Source organism: Gigantopelta aegis, chromosome 14, assembly GCF_016097555.1.
Source record: "Gigantopelta aegis isolate Gae_Host chromosome 14, Gae_host_genome, whole genome shotgun sequence".
Taxonomy (NCBI): Eukaryota; Metazoa; Mollusca; class Gastropoda; order Neomphalida; family Peltospiridae; genus Gigantopelta; species Gigantopelta aegis.
The window spans coordinates 46276197-46295322 of NC_054712.1; the positions used below are offsets into that span (position 1 = coordinate 46276197).

Genomic DNA, 19126 nt, shown 5'->3' on the forward strand with positions numbered 1-19126 from the left:
AAAGGCAAAGAAAAAATATAGGGTTTTTTTCCCAGTGAATTGTCGCTTTTAGCGGTTGTAAACATGGCTACACGTGCGTGAAGTCTCGTTTCCTAGGCGACGCGTCCTAGGGAAGGCGTATCGACAATAGACGGCGCTCTCCGCTCTGCCCAATGATCATCGCGCACCGTGTAATTGCGATCATGATTGGCCGGAGTGATTGCATTTTGATTAAACATGACTTTAGTGTAAATGTCGGCGGCGATAAATCAATGAAAACCTCCCTAACCCTATAGCCGAGGCGTTTCGGAACTCATTTAAAATCGCCGCTTCGAGGTTTCCTCCCTTACTTCCAACAAGATTTTCTTGTAACCGGTTGTAACCGGGACTAAGGAGGAGCTACCATTCCGTCGGGAAATTGCACTTCGCGCTTTTCGGAAGCGGGGTTGGAAGGAGAATAATTAAATACATAAGAACAATCAACAGTCTGCGAGACCGTCGGGCCGACGTTTGTCACTACCGGATTTCCAAACGAAGATGCAAAGCTTGAAGCAACAGGACTATTATAGACCATGTACTTTCGGCTCTTTGCCGGGAATGGTGTTTCCGGGTAGGTTCCGCACTTGGAGGTGTTCAGTTCGCCCGAACCGGTGTTACCACGGCGACCACTACCGCTCTCCTTTTTTCCCAAATGGCCGTGGTTCCGCCGTGCTGAATGGAATAAATTTCTCTGTGCTTGAAACGCTCACGACACTTTCGAGTTTTCTCTTTTCAGACGTGAATATATTCAAATAGTCAAATGCTATTTAAATAATCTTAGAACTAATTATTTATTTATTTAGTTTTCAGGTTTTTTTTAACTTCTCGAGAGCAGCGTGTGTATTTAAGTGTAAACGGATTAAAACAAGTGACTAATTTAGTTTTGTGATTTTCAATATTTCTTTTAATGACAATTTTAACAAAATGGATTAACATGGAACAGTACTCGGTTAATATCAAATTAATATTGTTTTCTTTGATCAGTCATTAACTGACTTCATAATTATTTTAATAATATTTTGATTATTTCATCGTTTATTAACTTATATATTGTTTGTCAGTTCAAGGCTACAGTCAAAGTAATATTTGACTATCTTCATTTTATTTGTGCGTTTCTTTTCTGTGGCAAAACTCTAACAATTTGTATTATGTTTTATCTATCTATAACATATGTAATCATATTTTATTTTAAAATCTCTCTTTAGTATATACTTAATTGTGGCATATAATTTCGAAGTTATGCATTGTAAAAAGAGGCACAGAGAAAACAAAATCGAATTTTTATTCATTTTACAAATATTCTTTGCGTTATATTTCTGTCTTATAATTTCATACGCATTTTCATGTTCATCCCGACATAAATGTATCCCTGTCCGTTTGTCTCCCTGTCCTCTGTCTGTCTGTCAGGTTTTGTCTTTTAGTCTTTTCTGTCAGTCTCAATCACTGCCGAATACTATTATGTTTAAAAAAGTATTTTTGGGGTGTTTTTTTTCGTTTTCTTTCTTTTGTATTTCTATTTCTTCTGATTATCTAAATAAGATTTTAAAATAATGTTTTCTGTTTTTAGATCCGTCATATGCAAAAACTGCATGGACGCCTCAACCCAGCCCACAGAACCAAACATCATGTAAGTAAACCGTTTTTAATACACTTTATAATAATTATTTTACACGTAATATATTTTTTATTTTACGTGCAATATGTTTTTACTTTATGTGTAATATATTTAGAAAAATAGTTACCCCGGATATTTTAGTCAATACGGAAATAAATTAAACAGAGTCAGTTTAATATATACATTTACGTATGCTTTATATTTGGCTTAATAATAAATATTTTACCTCTAATATAATAAATACAATATATTTAACATTTCTAAAAAAAAACCCAACATACATCGGTGAAATATTTCAATGTGTGTTTGTTATTTATGTGATATTGGGGCGTAGTTGTGTAACTATTAATATTAAATTTGTCAGCGTAAGGCGATCCAATTAAATTGTGTGTTGCTAATTTGATTGGCCCTCCACGAACAGGGCGGCGGCTGCTAGTAGTTCAAACTTCAATCAAATACACACTTTAACATGTCAAATAAGTTTCCCTTTTCTTCTGAATGTTTCGCTTGAGCCACAGGAATTGAAACGAAAATTTAAGAATTCATAAAATTGTGTTGATAGAGCGACCCAGTTTAATATTAAATACACGGCAGTGAGACTCGTTCACTAAACTAATTAAACAAAAACAAAGCGTGAAATATGTTATTAGAAAATAAACTGTTCAAAATGTATTTCCAGCTTTCCGACATATGAGAAATAGGGACTTTGGGTCGCACTAAAACCTGTTAATGTGAAACAAATAATAAAGTAATAGTTCCAACTGCTATAATGATTTCACATTTGTCAATTTTCCCCAGCCAATTTACGAAATTAAGATTATTATTATTATTATTATTAGTTTATCTAACCTCGTCTTTTCGGATTTAATAAACATTTTTTTTAATTTAAAAACAGGTTTTTAAAAAGATTCACTTTCTTCATTCTATCTTCTCTTTACATAACACATTGTTGTCGTTCTTCTTTTCTAAACATAAATAGTAGAATTAAAAATAAAATAATTCCCTTAAATGACATAATTTATCGACCTAAAAATTAATATTTACGTAATTGTCAGCATTTGTACAGTGTAACTCATTATACAACAGTTCGGTTTGTGTTTGTATTCTTGACGATTTTGCGTCTGCAGTGATGCTGACTTTGGCGAATAAACTGATTCTGATTCAGACCTGTTATCTATTTTAAAAGAAATCCTAATACTGAGTAATATGATAATTCTGTAAATAAATATATGTTTTCAATACGAACCTCATAACGTACTAATACATGGGTGGCAAACGAGAGTATTGTTAATACCCTCGTAAAGAATCTTCATATTTCTCCACGGTCATTTAAATAGGTCGTGTTTTGAGATTATTGAATTATTTTGCGTTTTACCGTTAATTTTATATTTGAGGGTGGTTTTTTTTTTACCATAATACAAGTATTTCGTTTTGCATGCATTTCTATTTATAAATGTATTTTCAGTAAAATAGTCTCCATATGCAAATAGCTTTAGGACAAATAATCAAGTGGTAGTTCAAAAGTATAAAAAACAAAACAAGTAAAAAGGCTTTCTTTTTCTATTATTGAAAATCGTGTTTGATTCCACGTAATAAAAAAGGAGTAAATATTAACAGTTATCATGAACACTTTGTGCGGTTTAACGAAACACTGAATTCATGTTTATACCGTCTTCTGTGAGATTTTAAATTTATTATATCGAAGTATATGCATATGGGTTTCGAAGGCTAAAATTAACGTATAAAATTAGTTCTCTATCGGAATAAAATTATGTAGCTGTGTTGTTAATTACGCAAGCATATACATTTATTTATTTATTTTAAAATAACTTTTTTGTATTCCTAAGAACACGAATATAGTAATTTGAAACCGGTTGATTTGTTAACTTTCTTAAATGCACATGTATTACTTAACCTCCCACAATATTTACAATTGTGAAAATCATAGCTATTACAGTGTGCTTGTGTTTATACATTAATTATATTTTAATATGTAACCAATTTACGGCAATGCCAGTATTAAACAATGGTGTATGTGATCTGGTATGAGGATATTCGTTTTAATTTGTTCCAATATGCCGTTGTAACGATTGTATGTTGTTACCTGTTTTAGAAAAGGTATGTCTTTTAATGTCAAAGCCTAACCTTGCATTTATAGCAGCCACAACCTGTGTTTATATTTTACAACGTCGTGGAGACTTTTGATATACACATTAGTGTTATCATTATAATTGTAATTGTACATACTTGTATTATTTAACTATACTGTCTCTCATAATTCCATAAGTAATGGTTTATGTAGTTTTATGCTTGTTTTATTGTGTACAAGTGTGATGCACGTAAGATTAGATGTTAATAAATTACCCGTCTGTCTGTCTGTCTGTCTGTCTGTCTATCTGTCTGTCCGGTTTTAACTCATTTGTTAAAACAGTTAAACGAACAAGATAACAACAACTCTAAAAAGGCTTGTACATAAAAGTTCATTTTAATATATATATATATATATATAAACCGGGTTTTTTTCCAGACACATCGATATGCAATACCCGTATCAGTGTGTCTGTAAAACGGCTTTGATCTTATAACAAATTTACATCAGTATACAGTGAGTGGTAACATTGGGTTGTTACCTTCCTTATTTCCAGTGTCAGTATTAAAATAAAAATGTAAAAAATATTTGTTCAGTATGTTCCAATGATATACCTATACATGTTAAAATATACGTTTTCGTTCGTCAACAATCAAATACTAGTAATAGTATTGTTTTAGAAAATAACCTAATCATGACAATGATATAATACGATATGATTTATTAACTAAACTTTGAAACTGTGATTAATAAAATAGGCAACATACATACATACATACATACATACATACATACATACAGTATATAAATATTCATTCATCCATCCATCCATCCATCCATCCATTTATTCATCGATCAATCCATCCATAAATCCATCCATCCGTCCGTCCGTTCGTCTGTACGTACACATATAGGTGCATACAGAGAGAGACAGACAGTCAGACAGACAGACAAAAAACCCAGATAAGCAAACAGGAATAAAAAGAAGCATTTGAATGCAGTTGTCTGATTGTTACAGGTGTTCACGTAAGCTTGTTTCTCCGTTCTAAATTAAATATCTAATTAATCAGTCACCAGAAGGTATCATAACATGTCACTTACTCTTGTACATTGTGTTATTTTCAAATACCACTGGCTATTGCAATGGTTATTTTACAAAGTCAGTTTTATCCATGGTATGGATCTGAACAAAATAAAAAGTTATCCGAGATCAAAACCTATCTCTGCACAATATAGAGTCGAATGGGGATTTGTCAAACTAGTAGATGGTTCCACGAATCTCTATCTAGTGTCAGGTCTGTAGAAGGACAGCCGCTCCCAGGGGATCAATTTGTTCATTACTCAAATCAAGATTGAAACTAAAGTACAATGGATCACCCTTGATAGATTCATGTTTTGGACGTCCCCGTCAGTGCCTCACGACTTGTACGTCAAATACCGTGGTATGTACTGTCCTGCCTATGGGAAATGACATATAAAAGATCCTTTTTATCGGCAAGAGTAGCCTATGTAACGGACGTGGTTTCTCTTCTTTCTCACTCGACCACGTGTCAAAATAACCAACTGTTAATCACAAAATAGCCGTAGTTTAAAATATGCTGAGGTGTTGTTAAACAAACACTCGAAATGATTTGCTCAAGATTGACGTCACTACTATAGTGTATATTAGAAATCTGTATAATAATTATAAATATTTTAATGCACACTCTAAGCAGTTATTGTTTGTATAAAATTACTGTTGTTCTTTGAACAAAACATTAAAGATATCATCGCCAGAAGAAAATCACATTCTTGTATAAAATCAATATACTCGTTTTACTGTTTGGAAATTTGTTTGTAAAGAGACATTCCTGAGTTTGCTGCATTGTAAGATGTTTCCGACTAATAAACTATTTCTACGATTAAACTTACATATTAAATACATTTTCTTGCTTAGAATATCAGTGTCTGTATATTCAATGTGTTTCTGGTCGTCTTAATATTTGTATGAAGCTCAAACTGGACTTTATCTTCAAATAATTTCGTACGTACAAAAAAACAAAACAATTGGGGGAATAAAACGAAATTTAACCTAGTACAAATATTTGAACGACCAGAAACACGTTTAATATACAGCCACTAATATTTTATGCAGAAAAATATATTTGATATGTAATTACAATCATTAAAAAGTCTCTTTTAGTCGATAACACCTTGAACATTGCACATTGCAGCAAATTATGCCCTTTAATATTTTGTTGCTTGATTACAAACATATGTTATTGCAGAAACAGCAACAGATTTGTCACAGATGTTTTAATTTACTAGGTTTCCTCTCCTCTATACATACAATATATATTAATGGCGACAATTACATAGCCTATGATAGCAATACTATACGTACTTATTTCAATAAAAATCAAACAGAGGAACAGAGAATATTACAAGAGGATTTTGAAAGAAACTAGTGATTCGTGGAAAGAAACAATTTTATTGTAATTATTTATATAACGAATAAATGAATAAATGGAATGATGAGTGGATGAATGAAATAATAAATGAGTGAAATAATGATCAAATTAATGAATGGTAAAAATGAATGAATGAATGAATGAATGAGGAATAACACACAATATTTCCACTTTTGAAATCTATCTATTTTGACAACTAGACTTTAAAAAACATAATGTTTTGAACTGAAAATTAATTAATTTCAAAATGACAATATCATTTGAAAAATAAAGTGTCAAAATATTTTGAATGGGTGTGCTTTGTTGTAGTTAAACACGAAATATCGATCCCAGCCCCCAACTCTTTGTAACTCCTTATCACTTGTACAATAACCGCAACTAATACATCAATAACGCTTATTTCGTTCTGTTTGCCTCTTTGTGACTCCCTCAAACCCAGTAATGTGCCTAATTACGGGATCACAAACGTCTTGCTGTCGTGGGTAAATTAGCTCACGGCGGGCGCGACCCCTGCCGAGGGACACACCCACCTTATAACTCACCTCACGCGCTTATTACGGTAGCTGGATTAATTCTACAGCCTTGTTAAGCCCCACCCCCGGGGCATGACCTCTCCGAGTCGGGGTCAGCACGTGCAATAACCCCCTCTCTATTTGTTTTTACAGACTACCCCCACAATGGACTCCCCCCGATCGCCAAGTCGCCCCTGGATTCGACACACACACCGTGGCGGCCTCAGGGTAAGTTGTTGGAGTCGGTCACGTGACTGTCATGGATAGAAATCTCTTTAACCAATATTTACAGGGTTTGCGTGTTCTATTATTTTCACGTCTCTCCGTGTGTGTGTGTGTGTGTGTGTGTGTGTGTGTGTGTGTTTGTAGTCGTTCAAAGACCTCGGTCCGTGTGTTTGGTTCATAGTTATTATCAGGGACGTGTGTTGAGGGTGTCGGGTTACAGACAGTGTTTAAAGATGGAATGAATATGAATTCAGCTAATAGACAACAAATACTACAGCCGGATTTATATCTGGTCTGATAGCATGTTTTACTAATCATACAAAATAGTTTGTCTGTAGCTGCCATTCCTTTCAGGCAACTATTATATTTAAGTGATTTTCAGACAAACATAATAATTGCGGATTTTGTTGTGTATATGTAAATATATTTGGGGATAAACTATTGTTTTACTAATTTCCTAAACATTATACTATTGCATATACAAAAGGACTTGGAACAGATGTTATTGGTCCTTTTAACCTTTTTTAATAACCGGCATCCTACTTGCATGCGACATAAATTTAAAACAAATACCAAACTCCTGCGTGCTGATTTTAATACACATACAAAATATGGAGTATAGATTTTGTTATTTAGCTTCCCACGACTATTTAATAGTAATTGTCTGAACAATAACTTAATACATACGAATTTGTGGACTGGTTTAATAACGTTTTATTGCATGTACAAAAGAAATAGGTACATACTTCATTTATTTGTTTGCCTGTTAGTTTTATATATTTGTGTTTGTGCAATACCATGGAATATTTAAGTATTTATTTATTTATTTTTATTTATTTATTTATTTTTATTTATTTTATTTATTTATTTATTTATTTATTTATTTATTTATTGTTTGTGCAATACCATGAACTATTTAAGTACTTTCCAGACAAATAATTATATATATGGAAATTTTATTTATGTAAAACTACTGGGAATATATTTTGTTATTAGACTACGTAGACATACTTAGTATACCATATATGGGTTTTATTCAATACATATTAGATACATGTATTAGAATGTTTTTTATGCCTAATAAGCCTATTTAGGCTAAATGACGATATATGACACAATAAAAACACATTATACAGTTTTATGTGTATTATCATTTCACTTCAATAAACAATTAATTCATCAAATCATATACATTGTATACAGAATTTTTTTTAATTGGTTTTGTTGCTTAGTTCCACATATTTCTATACGCAATAGCCAAGGTGAAGTATCAATAATTCTGCCTTCAGTTTATGTGTATATCGATTACTTTAGATGAAACTGCGTACCTTAGCTGTTCCACCATTTTGTCTTCCCTCTCTATTATAAACGAGTTTAATCTACTCAGTTTGATAAAATGTTTTTTACTTTTTTGTCCATAGAATTATTTGGTAATTGTTTTTAATGAAAGTTGGTATAGATTTAAAACTAACAATATGTTTTTATATGAGTTTAGCATTATACAATTATATAGTTTCGCCGCAAACGGACTGGCTGTTCCATAAGTTGTCTTCATCCATGTATAAAAAACCCCACGATTTAGCCTACTCAGTCTGATGCTAATTTGATAAGAAAACTGTTTTATTTATACTAAAAATGTATGGATTTAAAACAGAGTAGTATATTTTGATATTTTGATATATTTTAACATGATTCATTATGGAGTCATATGCCAATTCATCGGTTCCCTTTTGACGCAAACGAACTTTAACACTGTATGTTTATTTTTTATTTTTTATTTTTTATCAATTCCGTTTTAATTACCTTCTGATACTTTACATTTAAATTCAGAGATAAACCATTTGGGTTTTAGAAATAATTATTACTAGCTGCCAATGATTAAAACACGGGGAACAGTAGAAAAGACAATCGCTACTGAATATAGTACTGTTAAAAACTAGTTTAGTTATATATCTTGTGAAATCAACACATTTCTAGTCTCATTTCGTGTGCAATAAAACATGAATAAAAACACACACCACATCGTCTTGATACACACTCGTACATACAAACACAACAACAATAAGCGGAAACATGTCTGGTTTCGTAAATAAAGAAACAAGAAGCGTATATGCATTGCATGACAATTTCCATATGTTCTAATATATGTCATTAACTTATTTATTCATCCATTCATTCATCCATTCATTCGTCTATCGATCCATCTAACCATCGATCCACTCATTGGTCATGATTTCAGTAATACACACACACACACACACACAAGCAGACACACACGCAGACACACACACACACACGCAGACACACACACACACACACACACACACACACACACGCAGACACACACACACACGCACGCAGACACACACACACACACACACACACACACACATACATACATACATACATACATACATACATACATACATACATACATACATACATACATACATACATACATACATACATATATATATATATATATATATAATTATATATAATGAAATCTTCCTAAACCGAACACACTCAGGACCAAGTAAAATGTCCGGTTGTTAGAGACATCCGGTTTAAAGAGGTTCTGTAATGATATTTAAAAGGGCACCTTGAAAAACGTCTGGTTTTGAGAGAATTCCGGTATACAGAGGGTCCGATTTTGCGAGGTTTCATATATATATGAAACGATAGGAATAGCAACACATTTATTTCAAAGAGGCAAATTGTGAAATAATTTTGTATTAGGAACATTTTGTAATAACTACTTATTTTTATTTTTTATTTATTTATTTATTCATTCATTCATTCATTCATTCATTCATTCATTCATTCATTCATTAGTTTATCTAGCTATTATTAAAATTATTAAATTACAAAACGATACAATATATATATAATTATTATTTAAAACTTGTGATTATTATCAATAACTTGATTCTATTGCTAGTAATACTGTAATTATATTACAAAAGATGCTAATAATTAAACCTAAACAAAATATAAACATCTCAGCGAAAACCCTAGCCTGACTACAGAGTATAATATTTATAGGTGGGTTTTTTTCTATCAACCACATCGTGGTTATTTTAAATCTCCGAGTCTCTCATTACTGCTCTCATTTACAAACATTAATTCCTTGTCAAAGAATAAAATTCAATCTTAATGCCCAGGATTAAAACACACTTTGTGAGTGTCAACCGATTGTAATACTTTTACACCCGACGCACAGGGCATTCGTTACAACGCGCGGTTACGTTGTTTTGAAGCACTCCACCTCGCGCCTAAACTTTGAAATTAACTATCAGAGAATGGACAATTGTGAAATCGACAATAGCGGCGATTTATGAATCACTTAAGCTTAACAATACACAGGTGAGATCGTGACACAGGTAATTGGCGGGATAATCCACGCGACAAAGAAAGCCTACGGAGCCTACTCTCCACTATAACAAAAGCCCGTAGAATTACACCTTGTCGGGGCTTTGTCTATTTCCCCGTTTGAATGTTTTAAAATAATATTTTTGTCAGTTGATTTTGTCTATTAAGCCCGAGTAGGGCGTGATGTTTGTAAAATCCAATGTGGTTAAAACAGCGATAACAGTGCTGCTAGTTAGATCTATGTTTGATTTAATTGGTTTGTGTTTTGTATTTCCTAAAATAATATTTCTAAGACAAAAATCCACAATAAACCCCTAAAACAAAACGCAATAACATTAAACAACAAGAAAAGCAAAAATGTTAAAACAACAACAACAATAACCCCCCGCAAACAACACCATTAAAATAAAATAAAATAAACAAACAACAAATAACGAAACAAATATATATATATATATATATATATATATATATATATATATATATATATATATATATATATATATATATATATATATATATATATATATATATATATATATATATAATTTACAAAAACCCAAACAAAAAATATTAAACAACGACTGGAAAATAATTTGACCACCCAAACCAGAAAGAAAAGAAGAAAAAAAAGAAAAGGCAAGAGCAAGACATGTAAATAAAGGATCCACTAGACGCCGCTATTGAATTCGTAATTTATTTCTAAATAAAATTATGTTATAAGTAACATAACGTTAATGGCGGGTGCATACGCCTCCTATTAACAATTTAATTTTCTTAACACCCAAGACACTTTTCCTTTTCATGACGAGCAATTTATTTGGGTACGTGTGCGATTTTGCGTGTTGATAAACCGTTCATCTCTTTTAACAGGGAGAGAAAAGAGCTTGCAGTTTGCTAAAAACAATGACCAAATTATGTATATGAATTTTCTTTTTCTTTTTTATATTTCATTACCTTTCATTTGTTTTACAAATTATATTGCATAGGTTAAAAAAACAGGGTACACAATAGTAAACCTAACTATACACGTCTAATAAGAAATGAAAATAATATTTCACCCAACATAAAGAAAACAAAATATAACTTTCGAAATAGAAATAAAGATAAAATATGATAATAATAATAATGATGATAATGATGATGATGATGATGGTGGTAATGGTGATGATGATAATAATAAAATAACAATAATAAAATAACAATAATATGCAACAACAACAAAATTTAACAATAATAAAATATTTAAATGTCTCAGACAATTTCATTGATGACCAAATCTCATGTCTGTAGAAAATACATTACCCAATAATTTAACTCTCGTTCTAATCGCTGAAAAGTGGATTGGACAAAACAATATGCAAATGTGATGGTAATAATATGTTAAACGGTGAAATTGCGGTTCGTGTGAGGCAGTGATTCACCCTCACTTGGTCTATTAACAGTACGATCGCCGTTCGTGTCATCAATGTTATAACCCATGCTGCAAGTTTGTTCACAATTACTACCCTCGTTGGCCCTGCATTGAGCGCCCGCCCGGACAATCGCCCCGTCACCTCATCACGCAATGGCGGGCCCGCGTCACGCACGCGCTTTGTGTCGTTCTCAACCAACAGAGGATTCGGACAAACTTCGTTTATTTGTCTTTTGTAGAAAGCGTAATTCAGTAAGATGTTCGTCCTGAACGAACAATTAGGTTTTTATCTCAAAGGTCGACTTTATTGATACGTCACTTTTGATCCGAAGATGAGCATTATCTGTCAACACCCCCCCCCCCCCCCCCCCCATTTTTATCAGTATGTTAAACATTCAGGGGTAAAATGTATGTTCCATTAAAATGGTAGATTCTTGGAGATGAGTATGAAAGTAATTGAGTTAGTTGTGTTTTAGTTGTTGGATGTTTTGGAATATTTTTTATAGTATCCTGTTCGATAACAAATATTTAAAACATATTTTATTACATATACTACTTCTACTACTACTGCTGCTGCTGCTGCTGATACTACTACTACTACTACTACTACTACTACTACTACTACTACTACTACTACTACTACTACTACTACTACTACTACTACTACCACTACCACTACCACTACCACTACTACTTATAATTATACTACTACTACTACTACTACTACTACTACTACTACTACTACTACTACTACTACTACTACTACTACTACTACTACTACCGTGTTCTCCAATCCTCGCCTAGTTAGAAATCAATTAATACACAAGTAAAATATAGTTGACGGTAATTCGCTTCCCACAACCCTTAAAAAATCATATGAAAGAACAGTAAACGAAACGATTTTCCCCCCCCCACTTCATTGGTATTTGGACGTTTTAAAAGATGTCTGTTACGGGTACAAATATCTTCTTTTTTCACACAGAACACACATTATACGTGTTATGGGTGTTATATTCAAATTATATTATATTTACTTGCTATATACATGTATGTATGTCTCCGCTGTGGCTGGTCAAAGGCCGTGGTATGTGTTTTCCTGTCTGTCGGGAAAGTGCATTTAAAAGATCCCTTGCTGCATTAGGAAAAATGTAGCGGGTTTCCTCTGATGACTAGGAACCAGAATTACTAAACGTTTGACATGCAATAGCCGATGATTAATTAATCAATGTGCTCTAGTGGTGTCGTTAAACAAAACTAAGTCTCCGCTGTGTGTAAGTGTGTTTACAACAGACGAATTAAAATCACATTTAGAAGGACTATTCTCAGTTTGTAGCTAATAAAATAAAGTGGAGTGGTCTGTTAACATGTACTTATTCTGGCTCCATATTCATACACGTGATTGTGTCAATGAATGATACTTATCTGCATACTTTAAGTATGTACATGTATATAAGTATCAGACGTTAACGTTTATGAATACAGAGCTTGAATATTATCAGCTGTTAAAAATCTCAAATACAAAGCATTGTATCTGTAAATTAAATTGGCGATTCCATCAGAGTCAATTATTTCAGCTTTGTTACTGGAAAGAAAGCATACATTGAAACGCACAAAATTATTGTAGACGAAAATCAATACTGAACTATAATATCTGAAATTGTTATTGTAAGCTTGGGAATATAAGTGCAATATTGTATTAATTTCCGGAATTAAAAAGACAGAAAGGGTTATAGTAGCTACAAATAAACTATCATTAATTCTGAACAACAAAATGCACAACAATAGCACCAACATAATACCCAACAGGTCCTATTTCATTTTAACTTATTTTCGTGCTTATATCCAATTAAGGTTCAAGCATGCTGTCCTGGGCACACACCTCAGCTATCTAGGCTGTCTGTTTAGGACAGTGGGTTAGTGGTTAGTTGGTTAGTGATTAGTGAGAAAGAAGACGGTGTAGTGAGTGGTCTTACACCTACCCATTAAGTTGTTAAAACTCGCTCTGTGTGGTAGCCGGTACCGGGCTGCGAACCCAGTACCTATCAGCCTATGGTTTAACCACGACCCCACTGAGGCCGGTAACAGGTCCTAAAAATCGTAACAACAACAAAATACCGAACAGGTCCTAAAAAATAGTAACATCAAAATACCCATCAAGTCCTAAAAATCGTAACAACGACAAAATACCCAACAAGTCTTAAAATCGTGTGTTTCTTAGATTGTGCAGAAACAAATAGGTAGAGTAGGTGGTCTTCAAATTAATACGCACTTATCGCTGGACCGCTCGCTTGCTGCGCGGTTGGTCTGGGATCGATGCCCGTCGATGGGCCCATTGGGCTATATTTCGTTCCAGCCAGTGCACCACGACTGGTATATTAAAGGCCGTGGCATGTGTTATCCTGTTTGTGGGATGGTGCATATAAAAGATCCGTTGCTGCTAATCGAAAAGAGTAACCCATAAAATAGCGACAGCGGGTTTCCTCTCAATATTTGTGTGGTCCTTAACCATATGTCCGACGCCATATAACCGTAAATAAAATGTGTTGAGTGCGTCGTTAAATAAAACATTTCCTTCCTTCCTTCCTGAACCATTTGTCCGTCACCATATTACCGTAAATAAAATGTGTTGAGTGCGTCGTTAAGTAAAACAATTCCTTCCTTCCTTCCTTATAGCTGGACACTCATCGCTTCCAACCATAGTTTGACACCCAATAGCCGATGTATTTTTCGTGCTGAGGTGTCGTTAATCATCCATTGTTTGATTGATTGATTTATCGCTTCCAACACATACATTAGTTGAATGAAATGTTAAAAAGGAGAGGCCGGATATTTACAAATCCCTGTCTGTGTCACTGTAACTCCTGGCATCCCAATACAACCAGGGGCGGGACCTAGCTCACCGGTACAGCGCTCGCTTGATGCGCGGTCGGTTTAGGATTGATCCCCGTCGGTGGCCCCATTGGGCTATTTTTCGTTCCAGCCATTGCTCCACAACTGATGTAACAAAGGCCGTGGTATGTACTATCCTGTCGGTGGGATGGTGCATATAAAAGACCTCTTGCTGCTAATCGAAAATAGTAATCCATGAAGTGGCGACAGCGGGTTTCCTCTCTCAATATCTGTGTGGTCCTTAACCATATGTCTGACGCCATATAACCGTAAATAAAATGTGTTGAGTGCGTCGTTAAATAAAACATTTTTCTTCCTTATCGCTGGAACCTCCAACCTTAGTTAGACACCCAATAGCCGATGTATCCATCGAATCGATCGGTCGATTGATTGATTGGTTGATTGATTGATTTATCGCTTCCAACACATACATTAGTTGAACGAAATGTTAAAAAGTAGATGCCGGATATTTACAAATGCCTGTCAGTGTCACTGTAACCCCTGGCATCCCAATACAACCAAAACTTATGATCCGTTTCAGGTTTATGAAAATCAATAAAAGTCAATAATTGTTAATTACAAAGACACGAGTCGTCATTTCCCACACTGGTTCAAAAGGTTCCTGCCAGATATGTCTATTATTAATTATTACTACTTACAACTGAACGCAGTGAATACAATACTGTTAATACTTCCTGACACTTAGTCTGAAAGATTCATCGGTCAAACAAAGTGCTCGGTATAGATGATATTTTATTGTGTTTAGTTTCACATTTCGCGGCTTCCTATAAATAAAACCGTGTGTCGTCTTGTGTGATATATAGCGATCTCGTGATGAAAGTGTGTTATCTATAGTACAATATAACAAATTTAACAATAAGCTTTAGCAAGTATAAAAAGGTTAGAAACAATATACATTTGTATTATGAAGCAAGTCCGACGTTTTATTAACAAATGATGGTTTGGTTTGCGTTACTTTGCACTAAACATTTCTCACTCCAGTTTCATAAACTATTTTATTATATATTACATCTATCGATAATATATTAATTTTTGAAGTTTACAGTATTTATTTATTTTTAATATATAATTATCTTAAAGATAAATAGCTCATTTTAAAAATTCATTTAATATTTTATTTAAGAGAAAAATGTAGATTATGTTTTTATTTGCTATCTTAAATGCCGTGTTTTTGCTGTTTGTTTATTTCTGTTTATTAATTTATTTTTGCATATATTTTTGTTTAACAGTTGGGGTTAGAGTTTTCCATTTTGTAAGCAAATACTTTATTTATTTATTTATTTATTTATTTATTTATTTATCAATATACTTTATATCATTTAACTTTTTGTTTTCATTTAGTTATTCGTACACTCAACCATTCACGTAGTTTATTATTTATTTTATTTTTATTTTTATTTTTATTTTTATTTTTATTTTATTTTTACTTTATGTAATTTATTTCATTGCTATAATTTTTTACATTTTCTTGTTTTTCCAGGAAGCGGACAGATTCAGCTATGGCAGTTTTTGTTGGAGTTACTGTCAGACAGCGGTAACGTGAGTTGTATCACGTGGGAGGGGACGAACGGGGAGTTCAAACTCTCCGACCCTGACGAGGTGGCGCGGCGATGGGGGGAGAGGAAGAGCAAACCCAACATGAACTACGACAAACTGAGTCGCGCTCTGCGCTACTACTACGACAAGAACATCATGACCAAAGTGCACGGCAAGCGCTACGCCTACAAGTTCGACTTCGCCGGTCTGGCCCAGGCGATGCAGCCCTCGAGTCCCGACCCAGCGGCTTATAAGTACCAGCAAGACTACTTCATGGCGTCCACGTCCATCTACCACCACAACCCGAAGTTGAATTTCATGAACACGCATGCTCCGATGCCGCCATCCACTTCCGGTTTCTTCGGTTCGTCGTCCAACTACTGGTCAACGCCGTCGGCCCCGCCGAACCTCTACCACCACAACATCCACAACCACAGCATGACGCACCACCCGTCGCATATGACGTCACACCTAGGACACTATTACTCGTGATCGCTCTGGGCACCAAGTTTAATTAAAATCGGAAGATCTGAGCGGGGCCCCCTAGGCCATCAACATTCCCCCCGTGATCATCTCGGGTCTAAAAGACCTCACCGACTCTTGCCAAGAAAACAAATTCAAACTTTCAAGAACGCCCGATCGACCGGTGCTTATCGGCAAAACAAATTGAATGGTCGGGGTCGCCATAATTAATGGAAGGAAATGTTAGCCGGGACTTATACAGATTAAAACGCACCAGATCAATACGTGATTTTCTCCGAGCCCATATATAAAGAGGCGAAACGACTGATACCTATCAGAAATTACGGAAGAGCACGACAAGAAAAATATTCCGCAATTAATTTTGTTTTCCCTCGATGTACTTGGGGCTGTCTTTTCTATCTGGGAGTGTGGAAAATTGGATTTCCTATCAGACCAGCGATGCATCGTGTACCGACACGACAGACTGACTATTATCGCCATATTATCGCCATCTTAAGTGCCTTGCTTGCTGAAATAGGGACGAGTCAAGCGGCTGGGTTTGATGGACGTAGTCTCGAAGACACTTGGGGTCGGTTGTGATGGATGGAGTATAGAGACGCGTCGTGTAGTTAACACTCTTTGAAATAGCGCAGGGCAATTTAGGCGGACACTATTCCATGTCGTCTGTAATAGTAAAACATACTTCACAGTTCGATGCGATGAGATCGACAAACGTGGTGGTGGGGAGGAAAATAAACATAGCGATGATACGTAGTAATGAATATTCATGTTATGATAATGAGTCGAGAAACACATTACTTGCTTTATTTTGTTTAATCAGATAGGTAAAAATAATAATTTTATTTTGATTTAATTTCAGAGTTGATATTTAAACTATCTAGTCACCAACGTCAGTGCTGTACCGAACACGAAACTGAACTGAAATAATGACAACAAGTCAATGTTAACAAAGATGTTGATAAGTAAACAGAAAAAAACAAACACAAATAAGGTATTATTATTAGCTAGGGTCGGAGCTTAGCTCAGTGGTAGAGAGTTCGCTTGGAGTGCGACAGGTCATAGGCTCGATCGCCTTCAATGGACTCGGTTATTCCCGTCCCAATCTGTGCTATGCACGACTGGCACACCAAAGAACATGGTATGTGCTTTTCTGTCTGTTGAAAACAATTTTTCTGTTTCGGTTTCCTATTTATATCTTCATCGACAAAGTGTCTAAATAATTATGGTAAACAATAAGTAGCGGTAGATTTAAATTTGGTGAAGTTTGGTTAAATAAACATTCCTTTCCTTTCCTTACATGTCTCCTAGCAACGACGTCGGTATGTGAAACACGAACAGAACATAGCGCTCGGGTCGTGTTTTAGAGGAGAGCGATGTTATATAGTCGAGCAGCATTACATTGATATTAGTTACAGGAACGCAGGCACGAGTTGTATTCGTGTGATCGTTCTGAAATCAAAACAAAACTATTATGACAACCCAAGTGGTTTTACTGTGTAAAACAGTGTCCAGGGCAAATATGAACACACATCAAATGAATCTTGTTCATCATATTCCAAACAGTTTTCTTTCTTCTTTTTTCCCTGTTTTTGCTTTCTGTCTTTTTTCTTCTTCTTTTTTTTGTTGTTATGTATAGGATGTCTTTATCTGTATAATTTGTAACGTTGTCAGACAAACAGGTTTTTTTTAATTATCAAGCTACAGTATTAAAACACTGATTGTATTTACATACAAAATTAATATAATAATTATTAATAAAGAAAATAATTAGTTTTAATACCAAATTTCAGTTTTATAAAGTAATAAATATAACGATAATACAAATTATTGTAAAAATTAATAGTGATGTAGTTACAATGTAACTTCGTTTTTTTTTGTAAAAAATAAAATAAAATAAAAAAATAAAAAAATAAAAATGACCAAGACCCAAGACACGATATTGTCAAACACAAGTAGAAAGACATAATTAATTGATAAATGTGTTTTATGGTCTTTAAGAACAAATGGACTGGACACAAGTATTCAACATACAGACTTTCTCCATAATAAATATATTATCGGCGACAATAATATATGTACACTGAACAACAAAAGATACGCACATATTAAATTAATTGTCCTTAATTTATTCAAAATGTTTCAGAAAGAATCCCATTTAATTAAGTTTTGGTCTATTAAAGGGACATACCCTAGTTTTTAAACACTGAAGGCATATTTGTCACTGTTAGAGCCATTTATGATCGCTGAAATCAATCATTACTTATATTTTGAAAACGCACGTGCGTCTGAGAAGTAACGGTTATGGAGTCGTATTTTAGTGTATTTGTAAGAGTATTTTCAACGTCGCAGACTCGTTGCACTCTGTTGTATCCACATTTGTCACAGGTTTGTAAATTAACCAAACTTAGTGTCCATTTATACAGGATGAAACTAGGGTCCAGGTGAAAAATATGCCTTAGTGTTTAAAAACTAGGGTCTGTCACTTTAAAGTTGTCAATGTCC

At 34.0% G+C, this 19126-nt stretch overlaps 1 protein-coding gene across 1 annotated transcript in view; it reads left to right on the top strand.

Moving 5' to 3' along the window:
• Positions 1–373: 373 nt before the first annotated feature.
• Positions 374–19126, top strand: part of LOC121388652 (transcriptional regulator ERG homolog) — a 19018-nt gene continuing 265 nt past the window's right edge. Inside the window, exons 1-4 of the mRNA XM_041520090.1 lie at positions 374–589; positions 1586–1645; positions 6838–6912; positions 16086–19126. The exon at positions 16086–19126 is cut by the window's right edge and continues 265 nt beyond it. Of these exons, the coding sequence (XP_041376024.1) occupies positions 517–589; positions 1586–1645; positions 6838–6912; positions 16086–16633 (756 nt within the window). The 5' untranslated portion in view covers positions 374–516 and the 3' untranslated portion in view covers positions 16634–19126. The remainder of the gene's footprint in view (positions 590–1585; positions 1646–6837; positions 6913–16085) is intronic.